Source organism: Molothrus aeneus, chromosome 17, assembly GCF_037042795.1.
Source record: "Molothrus aeneus isolate 106 chromosome 17, BPBGC_Maene_1.0, whole genome shotgun sequence".
In the NCBI taxonomy this organism is placed as follows: domain Eukaryota; kingdom Metazoa; phylum Chordata; class Aves; order Passeriformes; family Icteridae; genus Molothrus; species Molothrus aeneus.
The window spans coordinates 1,128,948-1,151,308 of NC_089662.1; the positions used below are offsets into that span (position 1 = coordinate 1,128,948).

General features: G+C 61.6%; 1 protein-coding gene across 17 annotated transcripts in view; it reads right to left on the reverse strand.

Moving 5' to 3' along the window:
* Positions 1–22,361, reverse strand: part of EPB41L1 (erythrocyte membrane protein band 4.1 like 1) — a 66,221-nt gene that overhangs the window by 15,389 nt on the left and 28,471 nt on the right. For 9 of the 17 annotated variants that reach the window (XM_066561564.1, XM_066561563.1, XM_066561560.1 and 6 more), the window contains exons 3-16: positions 12,140–12,330; positions 11,390–11,554; positions 10,416–10,520; positions 10,297–10,339; positions 9,580–9,655; positions 9,213–9,431; positions 9,034–9,121; positions 8,624–8,776; positions 7,843–7,940; positions 7,520–7,695; positions 6,776–6,924; positions 6,223–6,258; positions 4,308–4,499; positions 3,036–3,134 (exon numbers count right to left, since the gene is read on the reverse strand). In XM_066561564.1, the coding sequence (XP_066417661.1) occupies positions 3,036–3,134; positions 4,308–4,499; positions 6,223–6,258; positions 6,776–6,924; positions 7,520–7,695; positions 7,843–7,940; positions 8,624–8,776; positions 9,034–9,121; positions 9,213–9,431; positions 9,580–9,655; positions 10,297–10,339; positions 10,416–10,520; positions 11,390–11,554; positions 12,140–12,313 (1,773 nt within the window). In that variant the 5' untranslated portion in view covers positions 12,314–12,330. Of the gene's footprint in view, positions 1–3,035; positions 3,135–4,307; positions 4,500–6,222; positions 6,259–6,775; positions 6,925–7,519; positions 7,696–7,842; positions 7,941–8,623; positions 8,777–9,033; positions 9,122–9,212; positions 9,432–9,579; positions 9,656–10,296; positions 10,340–10,415; positions 10,521–11,389; positions 11,555–12,139; positions 12,331–18,505; positions 18,630–22,361 lie in introns of those variants that run through there. The other 8 variants (XM_066561569.1, XM_066561568.1, XM_066561567.1 and 5 more) reach the window with 4 other exon arrangements.

A 22,361-nucleotide genomic window follows, 5' to 3' on the forward strand; every position in this document is an offset into this window, starting at 1 on the left:
TGGAAACGTGAACCTCACCCCATGCAGGGCACTGGGGGAATGTCTGGAGCAGTTGCACCCAAAATGCAAACCTAGTGACTGATACTGGAGAAGGGGAAACGGGGGGCAGAGGGGAGCAGAGCCAGAGAGAGGGAAAGGAAGATAATATTAGAGAGAAAGAAAGGAGGAAAACCAGTTACTAGTGGAAGAGCTCCCACAAGGAAATGAGAAGCCAGTGAAAGCCCCCAGCAGAAGAATGCCATTCCCAGCTGCTGCTTTCTCTGCCAGGTGTCAAAGGAAGCAGAGCTCCCTCAGCAACAGTGATACAGGCCCTGCCCCTGCCCTCACTGCAGCCCTCCACCTGCCCCTGCCCCAGGCTCTGCCAAGATTCCCTCTGCTCCCAGTAAGGGCAGGAAAGTACCAGCTCCTCACAGTGCCAGGACCTCCACAGGGATGGGATCAAGGGCACCCTCCTCCTCTGGTGCCAGAGGGATCCTTGGCAAGGACTCTGCCCTGGCCAGGCAGCCCCAGTGAGCAGCAGGGGCTGCAGGAGACCTGACCCCCAGCCCTCTCCAGCAGGAGCCTCTCCCACAGTCCCTTACCCTGCACCAGCTGCTCTCCAGCTCTCTTCCTCCACTCCTGCCTCCAGTGCAGCTTTTGTTCCCAGTCCATGGGAACAGAGCCCACCAGCGCCTGCCCTGGGGCTGTTCCCAGGTGGGTGTGACCCGTGGCAGCACCATCCCCCCTGCCAGGAGGCTCCCTGGGCAGCCCTGCTGCTGTCTGGCCCTCAGTCCCTCTGCCCTCCCTCCTGTCCAGCAGCCACGCTCAGCCAGGACACCGCTCACTTTCCTGAGGGTGCAGCAGCTTCTCTCCTGCTCCTGCCCTGCTGTCCCACTGCTGAAACCATTCTCAGCCAGGACAAGGATGGACAGCTTGTGGGAACATGTACAAATCTCCTCAGCAAAGCCCTCTCATCCCTCTTCTCTGGCTGCAAACCAGAGTTCTTCAGAGGAGATCTTCCCTGGGCAAAGGGGATGATTTTCTTCAGGCTCCTCTTCTGAGTTAAGGTCCGAGATAAATGTAGATCAAAAAGTCTGACCCCTGGAACATCTTCATCCATGACAGGACCTCTTCACCAGTCAGGAAAACCCCAAAGTTTCAGATTTATTCCCAAACCAGCTTCTTCCTTCTCCTCAGACTCTTGAGATGAGCACAGCCCAGCTGAAGGGACATCCAGCTCCTCCTTGGTGTGATGTGAACTCTGCTCTGGAGGGCTCTGGCCACAGCTCACAGCTCAGGGCAGCCCTTTTGTGTCCAGAGCCTGAGGGCTCTGGGGGATGCTTGGAGCAAATCTCTGGATCCTGGGGCACATCCCCCAGGGAAGCAGGAGCTCGTGAGCTTTGGAGGTCAGTGGGCTGGAGGATGGAGCCACAGCAAAGCTGCCTCCGATGGGATGATGCTGGGGAGGCTCTGTCCAGAGACCAGTCCTGACCTCCCAAGGGATAAGTGACTTTCACACTTCCTGCCCTCCCTCCCTCCCCATGCACCTGCTCTAGGGACAGGAGCAACTGGGAAGGCCATTCCCACTGTGGCCTAGGCAGTACAAGAGACAGAGAGGGAAGAGGAGAGCAGGGAGCAGAGACAGCCTCTGCTCCTGCCAGTGGGGGCCACAGCCTTGGAGAGCCCCAGGCACGTGGGGGGCTTCTCCCTGGGCAGCCTTCAGTGCCCCTGCTGCCCTTCTCTGCTCTGAGGGAGACCCAGCTCACCTGAGAGGAAAGCACAGCCTCAGGCAAGGATAATGGGGGAATCAGATGTTGGGACAGAACAGGGGGCTGGAGAGGCTCCTGGCACTGCCCAGTCCAGCGTTCCTGTCCTCCAGCAGGAGTGGGGCCAGAGGGCTGGAAGCGACAGACCAGACCACCCATCCCCAGTGGGCCTGCAGCCCATGGACACCAGGGGACCTTCTGGCAGTGATGAGAGCTCCAGGCTCTGCAGATGTGCTGTCCTTGTGCCAGCACCCCCTCAGGGCCATGACTCTCTCAGGGAGACCCCAGGCTCTGGCCTCTGGGGATACATGGGGACATGTCAGGGCTGAGTCTCAGTCACAGATGCCTGGAGAGAAACCACTGGTGAGGCACCTCAGCACCTGCACCCCAGCTCAGGCTGGGCACACCGAGGGCAAGACTGACTCAGGAGATGTGTGTGAAGCTCACACCTGCTGTTTCTGTCTTCCAGCTCCCAAATACTGGAATGGGGAAGGTGCCAACATGGACCAGGAGATGCTGCTGCTCTCTTGAAGGTGCCATATCCTTGCTGAAGCCCAGGCTGTGCCCAAGCCCTCCCTTGACCCCCATCCTGCCTCCTGGGGATTGCTTCAGCCAGCCCAGGTCCAGGCTCCTGCCCATGCTAGTGACTTCTGCATGGTCTAAGGGCCATCCACATGGAGCAAGAGTGTGCCCAGCCTGTCCCCCACCCCTCTGCCTCTCCCTGGGGTGCTCAGGCAGGACAAGCGTCCCAGCACCGCATGTCCCTGGGGCCAACCATGCCAGAACCAAGGCTCAAACCCCAGCCTGCTTTTGCTCAGTGAAGGCACCACTCCTGGCTGTCCCTCCCCTCCCTTGAGCTAAACCCACACACAGGGGGTGCTGGGAGCTCACACCCCTCACACTGATGGAGCATGATGTGCACAGGTATGGCTCCAAGGATGCCCTTTGTCAGGGTGCCTGGGCCTAGGGAACTCCAGCTGCAGCCAGGACAGCCTGAGGCTGCTGGAGCAGCCACCCAGGTGTCCAGGCCATCGGGTCACCCCTGCCTTGGCACTGGGCTCCAGCACGGCCCCACACCAGCACTGGGAACTCTCTCCAGGAACACAGAGTCCTGCAGGAAGAGCCAGGGGAGAGGTCTCACCAACAGCCCTGTCCTGGGAGGGTCCTGCCTATCACCAGAAAGGGCACCCACCCATGGGCAGCTCTGCTCAGAGGGCACAAAACCCCTCAGCAGGCTGGGGACCCCCATGGTGGGAGTGAGAGGTGGGGGAGAAAGGGGATGGTGACAACCTCAGGAGAGGAGACAAGGCTTTTCTGTGTGAAAGACTCCATGCTTAGGGAAGCTCCATGCCCAGATGCAAAATCCTCTAAGGTGTCCTCTTCCATCGTCTGTGCCAGCACGGAAACCCCAGCACCCACGGGGAGAGAGAGAGGGAGACAGAGACAGAGAGACAGAAACAAAGAGAGAGAGAGAAAGAGAGAGAGAGAGAAAGGGAGAATTTGAGAAGGAATGAAGGAACAAAGGGTGGGCAGGTGGGTGAGCAGATGAATGAATGGATGGAAGGATGGATAGATAGATGGACAGAGGTCACAGCTGTGCCAGCTCTAGATGCTCCATTCACATCTCTGCACATATTCCATGGTAAAAGCAATGTGGGGGAAAGCCCCCCCTTCTTCTTCCCAGCCAAGTGCTTTGTGAAGGGCCACAGCCCCCCCTGCAGCCCCCATCTCCAGGCAGCGCTGGGGCCCACTGGGAACACGGGCACACCCCAAACTCCCCATGGAGCCCGTGCCCTCTCCATGACAGGGCAGAGCAGCCCCAGGTGTGGCACCACCCACCCTCCTGGAGCCACTGCAGGCACTCCCCTGCTGTGGGCACAGCACTGGCTCAGAGCCCCACCGAGGGACAGCAGGCAGGGAAGGTCCCTGGCAGGGGGACACTCCTGTCACATGCTGCCTGCACTGAGCCCAGCAGGGACCCAGGCCACAGAGCCCAGCTGTGCCACATCCACACCCCTCCAGCACAGGGGGCTCTGTCCTGGCACCCCACTCCGGCACTCTCCTGTTGCCCCCGTGGTCCCAGCGCAAAGCCAGTGTGCAGAATGCCCAGAAGGGAGGATGTGGCTGTGGGATGCCAGCGTGACACCACTCATCTTCCACCTCCTCCCACCACCCAGGTTCCACTGCTGAGAGCACCACGGGGCACCCCTGCACAGGAGCCTGGTCCTGCTCTGCCTGGGACACCCCCGGGCAGGAGCTGCACTGGCCCTGCCCCACAGGCTGCTCCTGAAAAGAGCGAGCAAAACCCCACCCCATGGGCTACCAGAGCCACAGCCCATCTCTCTGGTAGCCCCAAAACCCCTCCAGACAAGGGCTGCTCAGTCTCCTGCAGTGCCCAGGGAGAAGCCCCCACCAGCAGTAAAAATGGTCCAAAAACATAGAAACAACACCCCTGTCCCCAGCACGTCACTCCCACTGAGCTCCCTCAGGGCAGCACAGGAGCTGAAGGACTCCTCCCCAACAGATCCTGATCCTCTCTGGAAGAGAAGCAGCAGAACAAACCTCAGTGGCCTTTTCAGGGGTTCCCTTTGGTGTTTCATCCTCGTGCTTGGGTGAGGAAGAGGCTGGTGAGGAAGGCAGCCTCCTGTCCCGGTCCCTGTGAACCAGTTTGCTGTTGGGCTCCTTCAGGGTCCGCTTCAGCTCATTGATGCTGGCCTGGTGCTTCAGCAAAACGTCCTCTGGCTTGTCTAAAAACTTGGGAAGGAGAGAGGAAGAGAGCAATGGTTAAAGCAGCAGCCCAGTCCAAAGGGATGAGCAGGGGCACCAGGAGGGTTGGTGTCACACTGGGCTGGAATTGAGGGGCTCAGGAACCAAATGAGGAGCAGAATGGAGCACCATGGTCTGCAGGTCTCACTGTAGGACAGGGAGCAGCTCTGTCACTGCAGGTAGCAGCAGAATGTGGGTAGCAGGTGAAGGGCACAGCATGGCCTGGTGGCATCTCCAGGGCTCTGTGTCCTCCTGGCTGGGGACATGCTAAAGCTTCCTAGAGGGGAGAGCCAGCTCTCCCTTGGGACCAGCAAGGAATGGGGCCCTGCTGGAAACACCAGCAGCCTCTGCTGTTGGCTGGTGCCAGGCACAAAGGGAGCCCAGGCTCTGTCTCAGAAAGGCATTTCCAGCAGAGCTCCCCCAGAGCAGGCTCTGACAAAGGGCTGGAGGTCCAGGGCTGGGCAGGGATGTCCAGCATGGATCCAAGACTGGATCCCTGTGCATCAGCCCAGGGTGGGGTGGCTCTGATCTGCTGTGGAGAGAGGACAGCTCAGAGTGCTCAGGGAGAGGGGTCAGTGTCAGAGCGTGGCTCGGGGAGGGCATGGCGCCAGGGTGCCCCCTCGTCCCGCCGCAGAGGTGGGCAAACCAGGAGGAACCCGGCTTCTGCCTCCAACCCAAACCCAAAGCTCTCCTGAGCTTCAAAAGGAGGGCCCCAAACACCTCCCCAGCACCTCCTCGGCAACAGAGCAGAGACCCGTGAGAGTCCCAGGAAAAGCCCCACCGAATTTTCCAGACCAGAGGGCTCAGCAGAGCTCAGGAAAAGTCCCGCCCTGGCCCCGCATGCCCGAGCTGAGGGGGGCTCAGGTGTGCCCACCTCTGGGCTGGGCGCAGCACATGCACATGCAGTGGGCAAGCGATGAGGCGGGCAGGGTCGGGGCCGGTGCCCACCCCCGCTGGGGCTGCACGGGGAGCGTGGGCGTGCCGCCGGCGTGGCCAGCCCCATCCCCTGGCAGTGATTGCTCCCATTGGCAGCTCCAGCTGGGATCTCTGCTTACAGAGGGGAACCCCCGGGGAGCCCCCCTGGATTTGAGGTCAGGATGAATCGTTCCTGATGGGGCCATCACAGGCACAATTTGTGCAGGGAGGGTTCAGCCTCTCTCTCTGCTCAGCCTCCCTCAGGGTGGGCAGGCACAGGGCTGGTGTGAGTGCTGGCCCCCCCAGGCAGCTCAGAGCCTCTTGGCCCCTGTGGGGTGGGATGGCAGCCACAGTGCTTGGGGAGCCCCAGCCCAGCTCTCCGGGGGCTGCAGGAGAGCTGGGCAGGGGGGATGAGGCAGTTTGGGTCAGGCAGGAGCAGAGCATGGGTCGGGTGCCAGCAGGAGGATGGGACCAGCTCCACAGGAGAGGAGACACAAGGTGAGGACATGGCAGGGTCAGGAACACGAGCAGAAGCCAAGTCATCCCAATGGGCCAGGGCCTCTCCTGCCCTTGGGAGGGCTCTTGCTCACAGGCACGATCAGGACCACCTTACTTAGTGGGATAGAAGATGCCACAGCTGATGCCCAGCTGTCTGTTCTTCGGGCTCCTCCAGCACCCAACCCCCGGCCCGGTGCATCTTGTATTCCAGTAAATAGGGTGACAGACGGACTTGTTTTGGGAAGGATGGACAATATGATGCACCAATGAGGACTAAGATACTCCAGAGAGAGAATACCTCCTGCTTGTGCCTGGGGGTTGTTTCGTGCTCCGGCTGGCAGCAAAGAGAGGGTTAAAAGTAACCAGCAGGGTCAGTTGAGGGCACTTCTCACAAACACCACAGTTAAGTTGATAGGCTGGTAGGGACCCCCCCCTTCCCTCCCAGCATGGGGCTGAAATGGGCTGGGACAGCCCAGGGACCAGGCCAGGACGGGGTGGGCTGTGCCCAGGCAGTGGTGGGCACTGATGTGCTCAGCCTGTCCCCATCCCTGTCCCAGAACTGGGCTGCTCCCAGGTCCAGCCATGCCTGGACATGAGCCTTGAGACCACCTGGAAGGCTCTGGGGAATCCAAGTTAATCTGAACCCCTGTGACAGCTCCGCTTCCACTGGTGGGGCCAAGAGCCACATCCCCAGGGCCCCACCAGCCTGGGGCACAGCTGACACCCACAGGGCTGCAGGGACCCTGCCCTGAGGTGACCCTTCCTGCCTGCAGCCCAGCCCTGCTGCCTGTGCCCAGTCCCTGCCTGCCTACCCCTCCACCCCCACCCTCTTCTGCCCACCTCGGCTGTACCTTCAGCTCCTTGATCTTCGTCGGGGTGGTCACCTCCTCATCCTCCGTCTCAGAGCGTCTCCTGCTGCCAAACTCACCGTCCTCATCCTGCTTCTCCCCCTCAGGCCCGGCGTCGTGGTTCTCACTGACAGAGGCTGGGCGCGAGAACTCTGCCCATGGGGGACAGATGGGTCACCCCAGCCCTGCTGCCCTGCTCCTGCCCCAGCCCTGCCACCCTGCTCCTGCCCCAGCCCCCTGCCCCTGCCAGCTCTGCCAGCTGGGTCACTGCAGCCCTGCCAATCTGCTCCTGCCCCAGCCCTGCCACACTGCCCCAGTCCTGCCACCCTGCTCCTGCCCCAGCCCTGCCACCCTGCTCCTGCCCCAGCCCTGCTGCCCTGCTCCTACCCCAGCCCTGCCACCCTGCTCCTGCCCCTGCCAGCTCTGCCAGCTGGGTCATTGCAGCCCTGCCACCCTGCCCCAGCCCCAGCCCTGCCAGCTCACACCTGGGTCAGGTGATTCCAGGGGTCCCAGGGCACAGGGGAGGGAGTGATGTGTCCCTGAGCTGCCTGACCCCAGCCCTGCTGTGTCCCCCTGTTCATGCACAGACTGTGCTACCCCTAGGGGTGGGGACAACCCCTGTGCCACACGGATGAGGCTGGGGACAGCCTCCAGAAGGAAGCCTGATGCTGCTGTGAGCCAGCCCAGCGAGGCCGGGCAGCGTCCCCTGTTGGTGCCAGAGCAGCAGTGTCCCCGTGTCCCCTGTACCTCCGTCCAGGCTGCGGGACATGGTGTAGCGTTTGCTGGAGGAGCGCTCAAAGAAGGGCGCGGGGCGGTCGATGAGGGCGCTGGCCTGGCGCGTCTGCGCCTGCGTGCGCCCGCTGTACCGAAACTTGGAGCCCATCACCAGGAAACCCTTGGGGGGCGGCTCTGGGGACACCAGCCTGGGGGTCACAGGGGTGGGACAGCGTCAGCGAGCCCCAGCCAGGCCCCCTGGCACTGCTCCCCACGTGCACCCACTGCAGCAGAAGCAGGAATGTGTCTGCCTCTGGGAAAAGAGGCCTGGAGAAGGTCTAGGGAAGGTGCCTCACCTGAAGAAGGTGTGATGCTCTATGCAGACCTTCCAGAGCCTCTTGGCTGAGCGGTGGTTGGGCAGCTTGAAGCCAATGGTGCTCTCAAACTGTTCGTACTTGGGGGAGACAGAGACAGGCTGTTACAGGCACATCCTGCCCTGGGGGACACGCCAGGACCTTGCCAAGCTCCTCAGGTTCCCCTGGCAGGAGCTGTGACCGTGCAAAAGACCCTCAAAAATCTTATTCAAATTCATGCTGAGATGGTCCATGCCCAGCAGAGTGATACACCCCATGGCTCTGCCCTAAGCACCGTCCTCAGCTGTAAATGGCTTTTCGGTGCAAGAGAAATTCCCTCAAGAAACAAAAAGCTTTTACAGCTGTTTTGGTCTGAGGGCATCACTCCCAGGTGTGCTGTCCTTGCCCTCCAGCCTGCTGGAACACGTGGGTAGAAATGCATTTTCCTACCATAAATGAGTGGAAATAAAGTCTGAAAATGAATGAAAAAACCTTGTGAAGATGTGACAAAAATGGCCCTTAACCCCCATTCCTGGGCAAGCTCCCTATACCAGCAGGGTCATGATGTCTGTCAGGAATGGAATCCTGGGGTCCCTCAGCTGTTAGAAGTCACAAGATAACACGAAAGAAAATCCATGCCACAGGAAATGTGCTCTCTTGGCCAGTATGGTCATAAATGCGGGATCCTTGGAGCAGAGGCCAGAGCCAGGTGAGGAAATCCTCACCATCAGCTCTGATCCCTCAGGACAGGTACCCAGGGGCTGCACCAGCACCCGGCACCCACCTCCCCCGGGCGGATCTTGATGTAGAAGTTGCTCCTCTTGTAGGAAATCTTGAGGATCTTGGGCCAGGCGAAGCGGTTGATGCGCAGCCGGTCCCTGTAGATGAGGAGGCCGTTGGCACAGACGCCCAGCATGATGTCGATGCCCTCTGAGTCCTGGAGGAGACAAGGGGACAGGAGGGGACAGAAGGGGACAGGTCAGCAGCTCGGCAAGAGCCAGCCTGGCCAGCAGTGCCACATCCCTCCTGCAGAATGCTGCAGGCCTGGCTGGCAGGGGGAACAGTGAACCCCAGGCTGGTAGAGTCTGATCTCTGGAGCTTCTCTGGTGCCACCCAGGAGCCTTCCCTGCAGGAGGAAGGTGGGCAGGAGCAGGCTGGGAAGGGGCAGCGCTCTGGCAGCCCCCAACCCCGTACCTTAGCGTGGTGCAGGTCCACCCCATACATGGAGAGCTTCTTGGCATTCTCCAGGAAATGGATTTCTGCTTCCCCGGGGGTCATTCCCCTGCAGGGAGACACAGAGGGGGACACGTGGCTGGGCAGCCCAGGGCCGTGGGGCAGCTGTCCTGTCTGTGCTGTCCCCTGCCGGGGCTCACCGGTAGGTCTTGTGCAGCTCCATGATGCGCTCCTCCAGCTCCCGCGTCTGGTTGGGGGCGAAGCGCAGCTCGCTGACGTAGTTGCCCACGTGCTCCTCGGTGTCGTGGTCCCCCAGCTCGGCCTGCACGGCGTAGGAGCCCAGCAGGGCGTGGGTGACAAAGGAGCAGGGCAGGCGGCCCGTGATGATGTCGGCACGGAGCTGCAGGCACAGGTAGTATCTGCAGGAGGGGCAGGCGGTCAGAGCGGGCCAGGGCACCCAGGAACCAATCTGGTGCCCCCCAGGGCAGGCTGGGGCTCTCCAGGAAGGAGACTTGTGCACCCCACAGCAGGCTGGGACTCCCTGGGAAGGAGGCCCATTGTCCTCACCTGGTGATGTCCTCTGTGAGCTGGGCAGGGTCTGGAGGGTAGAACTTCACAGTGAAGGCAAAGTTCCAGGGCCCGCCTGGGGAGGGGAGAGAGCAGTTCAGGACAGCACCCAAGGGGCTGCACACAGGGCACAGGAGCATCCGTGTGTCCACTGAGGATCCTGCTGCTCCCTCCAAGCCTTGCACAGGGCAGGGAAAAGGGGGCTCTAGAGGCTGCCAGGGGCACAGCCCTTGGGACTCCAGCACAGCTTTTGGGGAATCCTTCCCAGAGAGCTGAGGACAGCAAAGCATCACAACTGCGGGAGCCACAAGCTCAGTGTCCCAGCAAAAGCCTCCTGTGTCCCAGAAGGTGACACCTTGGGCAACAGCTCTTCTGCCATCCCAAGGTAATACCATGGCAAATGCACCCCAGGACCCAGCAATGACCCCCACTCTCCCCACCATCCCTGTCTCCCCTGCACGGGGCAGGTGGTGCCCAGAGTGGCACCAAGTGTCAGACAGCTCTCCATGGAACAGAGTCCTTTGTCCCCTCGCCTCTCATGAGTAGAAAAGAGGTGGATAACAAACAGCTGAATGAGCAACAGTGTCCCTGTCCCCAGGCCAGCTGCCAAAGGTACCCTCCAGGGCAGGAGGGGAGGTGACCGGCCACAGGACAGCCACACTGAGCCATCCAGGAGCCCCATGGGCTGAGGAGGATGGACCCTCCCCAGGCACTTACTGCGGATCTGCTTCTTGATCTCCTTGGAGGGGTCCAGCCAGTTCTGCAATGAGGAGACAGCAGGTCAGGGGGGTCCCCACCTTGGATGGGGGGGCTGCAGAGGGACCTCCCATGCTCACCTTCTGGCTGTCTGAATCACAGAAGGTGAGGCCAAAGTAGTCCTTCTCCAGGAGGTTGAGGTGCTCGCACACCATGTCAAAGAGCACCTGGCCTCGGGCGTGTTTCTGTCAGAGACATGGACAGGCTGATGTCAGCTGGTCCCTTGGACTCCTGGACACCTTCCAGGTGACCATCAGAACATCCTCTCACCCAGCATGGGCTCCAGCACATCCCAGCCTTGCAGCCCCAGGATCACCTGTGTGTCCCTAAAGCGGTGCCAAAGGCTGTCCCAGGGCTGCAGAGATGGGGCACCAGTGTGGGGACATCCCAGGGCTGCAGGGATGGGCTCCTGGTGGCTGGATCCCCAAGCTCTGCATAACAAGAGCCACCAGGAGCCAGGAGCATGTGGAGTGATGGAGAGCACCCTTGGTGCAGCCACTACCAGGTGTGTGTCCCCTCTGTCCCACCCTGCAGCCACTGTCAGGTGTGTGTCCCCCCTGTCCCATCCTGCAGCCACTGCCAGGTGTGTGTCTCCTCTGTCCCACCCTGCAGCCACTGTCAGGTGTGTGTCCCCTCTGTCCCACCCTGCAGCCACTGTCAGGTGTATGTCCTCCCTGTCCCATCCTGCAGCCACTGCCAGGTGTGTGTCCCTGCTGTCCCATCCTGCAGCCACTGCCAGGTGCCTGAACTGCCAGGCAGAGCTCTATCCCCAGCCATTAAGCTTCTGACTTAGACACTGTTTTCTCTTATGAGTAGCTACCAAATTTGGTTTCACTGGGCTGATATCCCCTGCAAGGGTCTTTCTTTCCAGACTTTTAACTAATTTTGAAATTTCAACTTAAATAGCTATTTCTGTATGTGTTTTTCCCTAGGATAGAGGTACTACAAAGCTGTCCTAGGAAGAGTCCTGTCCTTCAGGACTCTCTGGACTGGGCAGGGTCCCAGCAGTGTCCCCTCCTTGGTGCCCGCACAGGCCCCCAAATCTGGGACTCACCTCCACCTCGCACTCATATTCGGACGCATCGAGCAGGGTCACCCTGCACAGGGCACTCTTCACTTTCTTGGTGGTTTTCTGGGGTGACTTCTGGGTCTTGCTGGGAGTTGTTTTGTCAGAGAGCCCGTCGGTCTCGCTGTAGTCCTTGTCCTCCATGTCTGTGCCCTGGAGCAGGGACACACAGAGGGTGACCTGGCAGCCCTGCCGAGGGACACATGGGCAGAGGGGGAAGGCTCTGCACAGCAGAGCGGGGTAGCTGCTGATGGACAGTGCCCAGCCAAGGCCAGTTCCACCAACCCACACTGCCAGCATAGCCCAGCTCCTGGAAAACGGACACCGGGGGTCAGTTCAGCAACCAAATCTCCCTGCTCGACCACCAGGGCAGCAGCTCCGCTCCCCACAGCCCCACAGCCAACAGCGGCTGCAGCCGGGGCTCCCAGCCAGGCCCGGGGAGCTCAGTGGGGACACGGCACCGCTGCCCACAGCCATGGCGGGCCAGCAGGGCCGTTCCCAGCGCTGGCACACCATCGGCCTCACCATCATCCGCGGCCCGTCCTGCCTGCAGGAGCCGTGCGGGCAGCGGGGGCAGCGGCACAGCCCGGCCGGCCCCGCCTCGGGGGCTCCTCTGGGGCTGCCCCCGAGGGCCGGGCCCGCCTCACGGCACCACGGCCAGCAGCGAGCGGTGCCACGGCCTCTCCCGTGCTGCTCCTGCCCGTCCCTTCTCACGTTCCCCGGCCGACACCCACTCACCGGCTCCATGTTTCGGGTGTCCGGCTGTGCCCCGAGCTTCTCATTGGCGTCGGTGTCGCGGCCGGCGGGGCTGGGCGCGGCCGTGGGGCCCTGGGCGGCCGCCTCCAGCTGCTGCTGCGGAGCGTCCTCCTGCGCGTTCCTCACCTCAGAGCCCGGGCCTGTCTCCGTTGTCATGACCGCCGGTCACCGCGCTGTCACCGCCACCGGAGAGAGACAGCAGGTGTCACCCGGGGCTGGGGGATGCTGCCCGGGCAGCCGGCTGGGATGCCCTGGCTGCTCGGGGAAGGCTGGGACAGGCTTGGGATGTGCCCATCTCTGCCTCACACGGATCCACTGCCAGAGCCCAATAATCCCTGTCCCTGCACAGATCCACTGCCAGACCACTGTCCCTGTCCATGCACAGATCCACTGCCAGATCCCAATCCCTGTCCCTGCACAGATCCACTGCCAGACCACTGTCCCTGTCCCTGCACAGATCCACTGCCAGATCCCAGATCCCTGTCCACTCAGATCCACTGCCAGATCCCAATCCCTGTCCCTGCACAGATCCACTGCCAGATCCCAGATCCCTGTCCACTCAGATCCACTGACAGATCCCAGATCCCTGTCCCTGCACAGATCCACTGCCAGACCACTGTCCCTGTCCATGCACAGATCCACTGCCAGAGCCCAATAATCCCTGTCCCTGCACAGATCCACGGCCAGATCCCAATCCCTGTCCCTGCACAGATCCACTGCCAGACCACTGTCCCTGTCCCTGCACAGATCCACTGCCAGATCCCAGATCCCTGTCCACTCAGATCCACTGCCAGATCCCAATCCCTGTCCCTGCACAGATCCACTGCCAGATCCCAGATCCCTGTCCACTCAGATCCACTGACAGATCCCAGATCCCTGTCCACTCAGATCCACTGACAGATCCCAGATCCCTGTCCCTGCACAGATCCACTGCCAGAGCCCAATCCCTGTCCACTCAGATCCACTGCCAGAGCCCAGATCTCTGTCCCTGCACAGATCCACTGCCAGATCCCAGATCCCTGTCCTTGCACAAATCCACTGCCAGATCCCAGATCCCTGTCCTTGCACAGATCCACTGCCAGTGCCCAATCCTTGTCCACTCACAGATCCACTGCCAGATCCCAGATCCCTGTCCTTGCACAAATCCACTGCCAGATCCCAGATCCCTGTCCATGCCCAGATCCACTGCCAGATCCCAGATCCCTGTCCCTGCACAGATCCACTGCCAGAGCCCAGATCCCTGTCTGTGCCAAGTGCTGGCTTTCCAAAGGGCTGGTGGCAGCAGCACAGGACACCAGGATTTCAAACTCTGAGCTGGAGGACAAGAGCCAGCAGTGGGGAGGGACATCAGTGACAGGGATCCACCATGGACAGGGATGCACCTGGTCGTGCAGAGCTGCTCTGACCCCCTGCTCCCACACCCCTGCACCGGCTGGAACCTTCCCTTGCTGTTTTCTAGGAGTGGGAGGCAAAGGCAGGCTGTGAGTCAGGGAAGGGCTGTAGTGAAACAGGAAATGGCAGACACGGACAGTGCACAGCTCGCATCCGGGCTGGCTGCTTTGCTCCCCTCCGGCCACCCCAGCAGCAGCAGCAGCACGCTGGGTTCCCACGACCAGCCTGGGACCCTGTGGATTCCTGCCTCCAACCCCAGCTGCCTGAAAAACAAACCCAGGGCCAGGAACAGGGAGGGGAAGGCACTTTCCATGCCGGGATGCTCAGCAGTGTGGTTTTGGAACCTTTATGGTTTTGAAACATTTTATGCCAACAGAGCATGGGCTAGCAAGGTGTCCTGAGAGGGTCCACACTCCACAGGTCATGGAGCACCCTTTGGACCATCACCCACTCTCCACTCAGGCTGCTCAGGCCCTGCCAGCTCCCCACCAGGCCATGTCCAGCTGTGCAGCACCTGCTGGGATCATCCCCACCTGAGTCCAAGGGCTGTGGATGCACAAGGTGGCTCAGTTGGAGCATCTGTGACCCTGTGGTCACATCACCCACCCTGCCCACGGAGCAGCCACACCAGCAGCCCTGAGTAATGCCTGCAGATCCTGTTCCAATTCCAAACCCTGCCCTGGGCAGGGAGACCTTCCACTATCCCAGGTTGCTCCAAACCCTGCCCAACCTGGCCTTGGACACTTCCAGAGATCCAGGGGCAGCCACAGCTGCTCTGGGCACCCTGTCCCAGGGCCTCGGCACCCTCACAGGGAAAATCTTCCCAATATCCCATCTAACCCTACCCTCTGGCAGTGGGAAGCCATTCCCCCTTGTCCTGTCCCCTCCATCCTGTGTCCCAAGTCCCTCTCCAGCTCTCCTGGAGCCCCTTTAGGCACTGGAAGGAGCTCCAAGGTTGCCCTGGAGCCTCCTCTCCTCCAGGTGAGCACCCTCAGCTCTTCCAGCCTGTCCCAGAGCAGAGGGGCTCCAGCCCTTGGAGCATCTCTGTGGCCTCTCTGGACTCACTGCAGCAGCTCCACATCCTGCTGATGTTGGGTCCCCAGGGCTGGGGCAGCTCTGCAGGTGGGGTCTCACCTGGGTGGGCAGAGGGGCAGAATCCTCCCCTCACCTCTGCCCACGCTGTGGGATCAGCCCAGGGCAGGGTTGGTTTCTGGGCTGCCAGTGCCCATGGCCAGGTCACATCCAGTTTGTCACCAGCAGCACCCCCAAGTCCTTCTCCCAGGGCTGCTCCCCACCCAGCCAGCCCCAGCCTGTGCTGGTGCTGCCCTGACCCGGGTGCAGGACCTTGCCCTTGGCCTGGCTGAGCTCCATGAGGTTCACCTGAGCTCCTCCAGCCTGCCCAGGACCCTCTGGGTGCCCCATCCCTGGTGGATCTGGATCCACTGCACAGCTCAGGCTCAGCTCAGTGTCACTGAGACTCACAAAGAAACCCATCCCACACCACAGCTCCTGTCCCACTGCTGCCCTTCAGGTGTCCTCAGCCGTGGGAAGATGTGAAACCTTCCCAGGAAAATGACTAAAACTGGCTCTGGGGGTGGAGGGAACGGAGAGGAGGTGATGGAGAAGACAGGGAGTCAAGCCTACGCCTTCCGCCGGATTCGCAGCCAGGAGATCCCGGGAACGTTCCCCTCCCGTGCCTGCGCTGCTGGGTGCTCACCAAGGGGCCTCAGCCACAGCCAGATCCCAGGATGTCACCCCCTTGTGCCACAGCCATGTTCTCCTGGCCATGACAGGCCAGACAACCCGCCCTGAGCAGCATCAGCTCCTCCTGACAGACCCCACCGCTCGGCCAAGGCCACCAGGAGCTTCCAGAGGTCACTGCTGGTTTGTTTTTTTCACAGAGGAAACAGAGCTGCTTTTTTCCACTGCAAATTCAAGCAGTTGCTCGCTCCAAGCCCTGGTCCCTGTGTGGATCATTCCCAAGCACTTCTGCTTGGATCTCAGTGTGTGAATTTTTAATCAACACAAATCTCTAAAATGACAATGCATCACTTTGGGCCAAATACATGCTGAGTTTTTCACTTGACGTTTCTAAACTTTCTTCCAAACTACTTTTCCCCTGCAGTAATTCCTGAGGAAATGAGGGGTTTTTTAAGTGTAGTAAGCTGGGAATTCATCCCATCTCACTTCTGCATCTTGAGCTCCAGTTCCCATCTTCTGATGGTGCGCCAGGAACCTGATCCCATGGAGTGCCTTCCAGCTGAAGCCAGTGAGAGCATGGCACAGCAGTGCCAGGGTGGCAGAGCTCTGCTAAGGGAGCCCAGCAAATCCCCAGGGACCATGTCCCTGCTCCCAGGCAGGGAATCCCTCAGTCTCTGGCCTTGCAGCCGTGCTGGGGAGGCTCTGCTCCCTACACAGGGTCATTGCTGGGGGCCAGGAGCTGTTGGAGGGAGCCAGGCTGGCAGGGCCAGTGGCTGCAGGCACGGCCCCGCTGCAGCTGAGCCCTGCAGCTGCACAGCCCTGACGGAGGGACCACGCTGGCACTGCCACGCTCCCGGGCACAGCCACAAGGGCTGCATTCAGGAGCTGCTCCCAGCCCACCCTGGGGCTGAGTGGGAAGGCCGGGGCTCCTCCAGCACTGCCACTCACCCCAGTGCTGCTGCAGCCCAGGGTCAGCCCCAGCCTGGCAGCACCAAGCCCCTGGGGACAGTGGCGCCTGCTGGGGGACACTGCCACCCTCCATGGCAGCCTGGTCACCTGCACTCACCTGCACCCAGGGCTGTGGGAGAGGGACACCAAGGCCCACATGAGCACCAGCACCCTCTGTGCCCATCTGGGGGTGCTCAGCACCCTGGGGGCACCTGCAGGCTCTGCAGGGACCTGAGCACACTCATGGTGAAACCTGTCCCAGCCCCCTGTCCCTCTTTTATCCCATGGCCTCCCCATGGCCCTCAAGAACTACAGAGGGAGATGTTGCCCTGGGAGCAGCTCTGTGCCATGGGCAGGAACTGTCCCTGATGGGAGAGGGCAGCACAGCGCAGACAGGGAGCAGCAGCCATGGAACCCTGCCCATCCCAAGCACCTTCCCTGTGCAAACTCAGCTCCTGCTGTCCCAGCAGAGACCCCAGAGTGGAGACCATGGGTTCAGAAAGGACACAGGTCCCAGAGTGGTGCCAAAGGGACAATTCCACTGAAATATCTGCTGTTACTAACCTGTAAAAGAGGTTACACAACTACAGTGAACTCGATGGAGTTCTAAAGTTATTTCTTCCTAAATACTTCCTACAGCAGAAGCAGGACCTCACCCCTGTGGGCACCAGCCCTCCCAGCACTCAGCCTTGCCCATGCCTGTCCCACTGGAGCAAATCCCGTGCTGAGGCTGTTGGAGGCAGTGGGCACAAACCCCCAGAGCCTGCCCTGTGCAGGCAGTGGCCAAAGGGCTCCTCCTGGCACCCACAGGCCCTGGTGCACCATGCCTGGTTTTCAGCAAGGGCGAGTTTTCAGCACAAAGCCAGTTTCCATCAAGGGCTGGCTCGATGCAGCTGCAGCTGGAGCCCAGGGCCGGGGGATGCTCCCTCAGGGGACAGGGCTGAAGCCGGATGGAGCTCCAGGCTACCGGAACAGGCACGTGGGAACAGTGACTGCAAAGGAAGCCTCAGCAGGATCACAGGCAGAGCTGCTTGTCATGCCTGGAATCTCCTCCCATCATCTCCCTGCCTGCTCCTCCTCCCCTTGGTGTTTTCCTCCTCCTTCCCCTTCAAGCTGGAGTGTGGATTTCCCAGCTGCTTTGCCCCAGCACTTTCCCAGCATCTCCCAGCTCCAGCCACTGCAGCGCTCCTCTGGCAGAGCCTTCCCTTCCCCTCCCTGCAGGCTGCTCCCCCTCCCTGCCCAGTCACTCCCAGCTCCCGCGCTGCTCTCCAGGGCTGAGCATCCCCCTTTGCTCCCGGGCTGCCCCAAACGCCCCTTGCTCCCTGCGGAGGCTCTGCCCATCCGCGAGGCTTCACCTCCGGAGCCCCTCGGTCCCAGGCAGGCAGCAGCCCCTGCTGAGTGCCTAAAAGGGGCTCCAGCTCGGGTGGGGAGCACAGGGGTGGGTGACAACCCAGTGACCTCCTCCCCCACCCCTGCCGAGTGGGGCTGATGGTGGCAGCAAAGCCCCATCACATTGTGGGGTCACACTGGGGACAGATGCTGCCACAGAGACACACGGACATGGGGGTACCCTGCGGGGATGGCAGTGGCTGCAGGGCACGGGGCAGGGACCAGGCACCTGCCAGCCCCAGGCAGAACGGAGATGCTCCCCGGGGCTGTGGCACCCAGCACCCTGACCGGGCAGGGCTGAGCTGGGCACAGGGGCACAGGGGCACAGGCAGTGCCTTGCAGCCATCCTGCAAACCTGAGGGAGCCCGGCGGGGAGTCCTGGGAATCCTCCACGGAAACAGCAAACAAGGAAAGCAGCCCCAAAGCCCCGACAGCACACAGCACCCTGAGCCCCAGTGCCACCCCCAGGCCCTAGTGCCACCCCTGGGACCTCACCCCCCTGGCACGGGACTCGCAAATCCCCAAACAACTCCGCAGTGCAGCCTGAGAGTTCTCCTGTGCTGCTCTGCAGCAGGGCCAGAGGATCATATGAGCTGTTTGTGGTGAAGGGGGGGATTAGAAACACTGGGGATCCCCTGCTCTTGGAGACTGAACCCTGATCCCCTCACGGGGGACTGGCAGGGGCAGAGATCTGCAGTGTCCCGAGCTTTAAAGGTGCCCCGTCATAGAATCCTAGAACCAAGTTTGGGAAAGACCTCTAAGATCAAGTCCAAGCGCCCCCATCGCCCCCGGGCTCCAGGAGCCGCATCCTCCCCATCCTCCCCAGCGCTCCCCAGGCAGCCGCCGCTGGCTGAACCCGGGGCAGCAGCGGCAGCAGCAGCGGGGCCGAGCATCGCGCAGTGCCCCGGGATGCCCTACCTGGGTGCCAGCTGCCCATGGCTCCGGCGCGGCTCTGCCCGGCTCGGCTCAGCCCGGCACGGCTCATCCCGCCGGGCTGGCGCTGCGGCCGAGGCAGCGCCTTCTGCAGAGCCGCCTCTTCCCACGCCCCGCGCGGTGACGGATGGAAGGAAGGATGGAAGGATGGATGGATGTGCACTGCTGCCGCAGCCGGCACGGGATGGGATGGGATGGGAGCTGGGAGCGGGGCTGCCCTCCCGGGCGTGTCCCCCGGGTGCCGGTGCCGCCCCCATCGCCCCCGGCCCCGCAAACCCCTGACTCATCCCGGGCCGGGCACTCCCGCCGGGATCTTCCCTGCGCACGCCCGGCGGGGCAGGAGAGCTCGGCTGCTCATCTCCATGCCAAGGTAACCTGGCACGGTCCTGCCCTCCCCAGCCCTGCCATGGGGCCCGGGGCAGCAAACCCTGCGCTGCCATCCACAGCCAGGCTGGGCCGAGCTGGCCCAGCAGCGGCGGCTGGACAGAGGCTCTTTCACCGGCCCTGCGCAGGGTGAAGGGCCGAGCGTGACACCCGGCACATCCCTGTGCCCAGGGCACGCGTCCCTGCCCCTCCCTGCAGGGACAGCCCCGCGGAGCAAACACGGCACGGACCCTCTGCAGGGGCTCCCTGCAGCCCAGCACTGACCCCGGCGGGCAGAGGGACAGCTCCTGCTGGCAGCGGGGACAGCCAGAGCACAGGCAGGGACACGGCGGGGTCCCGGGGGGCAGGCAGGGGCTGGGGGCCCCTGCCCAGGTGTGGGCATCCTGCTGGGAGCAGCGGTGCCCGGGCAGGACCCGTCAGTTCGGGCACACGCTGAGGGGAGCCCTGGGCATGCCAAGCCAGCAGGAACACAAGGGGACAAAGCACAAGTTCGGGGACTTGCTGGGAGACCCCATCAGGCTCTGGCTGTGGGGGCACAGGCACTCACTGTATGGGTGACCACGCTGGATGCAGAAGGAGAACCCCAGACTGCCCAGCTGCTCACCAGCACCAGCTCCCCAAGTGGTACCCGTGGGTTGGGATGCTCATGTACTGTTCCCCCAGTCAAGAACATCAGCCCTGGGGGAAGCAGAAGGCAGGGAAGGGTCCCAGGCCCCACAGCCCTCCCTGAGCCCTCCCTGAGGCTGGGCACCTTCACAGGGACTCCTGAGCCACTGAACTGGGACAGCCCAGGGGTCCCATTCTCAAACACAGCTGCCTGCAGCCAAGGAGAGCCAGGAATCCCACAGTTCCCAGCAAACTCATACTCCAGAATCCTTGCCTGGTCTGCACTCTACTCCAAACCTCAGCAGTGCAATCCCCACAATTCAGGCAGGCCTGCAGTGGGGCTTGCAGCTCCCCCAGACCCTGCAGCCCCCCTGGGAGCACCCACCATGCCAAGGCAGCCTCAGCACCCCCGATGGCACTGCCAGCCCTGAACCTCCCCTTCCCAACTCTCCAGGAGGGTGCAGCCACTGGGCTTGGGGCTGGGGTGACCAGTTCTTGGCTGCTCAGCACTGGTCAGGGCTGGTGTCACCCACAACTGAACAGAGTCCCTGGTGGCTCCATCAGGTAGCCTGGGGAAAACAGGGACAGGAAGGACCCTCCCTCCATCCCTGGCAGGAAGCAATGATGGACCCAGAGAAAGGGGCTCAGACCAGGCTGGAAGGGACCCACTGCATCCACTACCCACTAACTGCAGAGGGGCCTGTGGAAACTCCTCTGGGCTCCAAAAAATCTTGGAAAGGGTTGTCTGGCACTGGCACAGGCTTCCCAGGGCAGTGGTGGAGTCACTGTCCCTGGGGGAATTTAAAGGACATTCAGATTTGGGGACATGTGTGAGGGGTGGCCTTGACAGTGCAGGGATGAGGGTTGGACTTGACACACAGAATTCCTTTCCAGCCTCAGTGGTTCCACGACTGGTGAGACCCCCAGGGTGCACAAGGACTGGGGAGACCTGAACACCTACAGGTTCCAAAGGGGTCCTGCTGGCACTTGGACCTTGTGGCATCAGCACCTTCACTGTGCCCAGGGAGGAGCAATGTGCCACTGTGCCACTTGCCCTGCTGAGCCCCTGCACACTGCCCAGGTGCTCTAGAAGTGGATGTGGGGCTGGGGGAGGCTGGAGGCACCTCTGGAGGTCACCTGGCCCAGCCCCTGCTCCATCAGGGCCACCCAGAGCCGGCTGCCCAGGATGTGTCCAGGTGGCTTTTGAGTCTCTGCAGGGATGGAGACTCCCCCAGCTCCCCGGGCACCTGCGGCAGTGCTCGGCCACCCTCCCAGTGCAGAAGTGTCTCCTGAGCTCGCAGGGCCCCTCCTGTGGGTCACTTTGTACCCGCGGCCCCCGGGGCTGTCCCTGGGCACTGCTGAGCAGAGCCTGGCCCCAAGAAGGTGCCAAGAGGGCATTGCCTGCATCCCCTCTTGGCACTCCATGGACAAGCTCCCACATTTCCACTCTAAGGAGAGGCAAGTGAACCCCTTGGGCTGGCACAGGCCAACTCAGGCAGCACTTTGGAGGGGGATGCAGAGCCCAGAGACCTTCATGCTTGTTTCAGCACAGGGATGAGGCCAGCAGAAGGACATCAGCCACGGTGCCACCCCCAAAGAGCACCCCAAACTGCCATGGTGACAACAGGCCCAGCAAGGACCCAACTAATTCCTGAGTCATCCCATGGGGATGGGCCTGGGCCTGGGCCTGATCCTGCACCTCCTCACCCACCAAGAAACTACACCAAGGTGCCTCCTGGGGGAAGGAGCAGTTTGGGGGCCTCAGAAGTGCCCCCCAAGCAAGCACTGAGCTGAGCTCCTGCACAGGCAGTGCTGCTGGAGAGTCCTCCCTTGCTCCTCTGACCCATGGCACCGTTTCCTCACATCCCTGTGATGCCACATGGCACAGCAGGGCATTGCTGCATCCCCCACTGCCACCTGGAGCACGATTTGGTGGCTCAGGCAGAAGCAGAGCCAGCTCCCTCAGACCACAGTGGGACACAGCTCAAGTCCTGCAAGAGGTCAGGGCTGAGCTGGGCTTTGGTTTCAGTTCAGAGGCCCAGAAGCCCTTAGATCCCAGCAGAGGATGCTGTGGGGGCGGAGGGCGCCGGTGCCAGCCCTGCACCCTCACCCTGGCAGAGCTGCCAGCCATCCTTTGGAGGCGTTTGGGAAGCTGGGGGAAGGCAGAGAGCTGCTGATAGCGCCTCTGACTTCAAGCACCAACATGTTCCTCATTAATTTGGTAGCAATAAAGCTGGGGTGGAGGGAGGGGAGGGATGGCCAAGCTGTGCTAGAAAGGCTGAAAAATGAACTGAAAAACCTGCCCTGAACCAGCCCTGGGCACATCCCTCCCTGGACACTGTGGCATGCCCTCAGGGAAGGAGGGAAGTGTGGGGGCACTGTGGAAGGGGCTGCCCCACTGCCCTGCACCCCAGCAGAGAAGGGCTGGCACAGCCCAGGACCCAGCCCCTGCTCCCCCTGCTCCAGGCCCCCCTTCTCTGGCCCTGGGCGGGTTAAGGTTAGGGCTGGGGTTAGGGCTGGGGTTAGGGTTAGGGTTAGGTTAGGGCAAGGGTTAGGATTGGGGTTAGAGTTGGGGTTAGGTCTTAGGGTTAGGGTTAGAGTTAGGGTTAGGTTAGGGTTAGGGGTTAGCGTTAGAGTTAGGGTTAGGGTTAGGGTCAGGTTTAGGTTTAGGGTTAGGGTTAGGGGTTAGGGTTAGGGTTAGAGTTAGGGTTAGAGTCAGGGTCAGGTTTAGGTTTAGGGTTAGGGTTAGGGGTTAGGGTTAGGGTCAGGTTTAGATTTAGGGTTCGGGGTTAGGGTTTGGGTTAGGGTTAGGGGTTAGGGTTAGGGTTAGGGTCAGGGTCAGGTTTAGGTT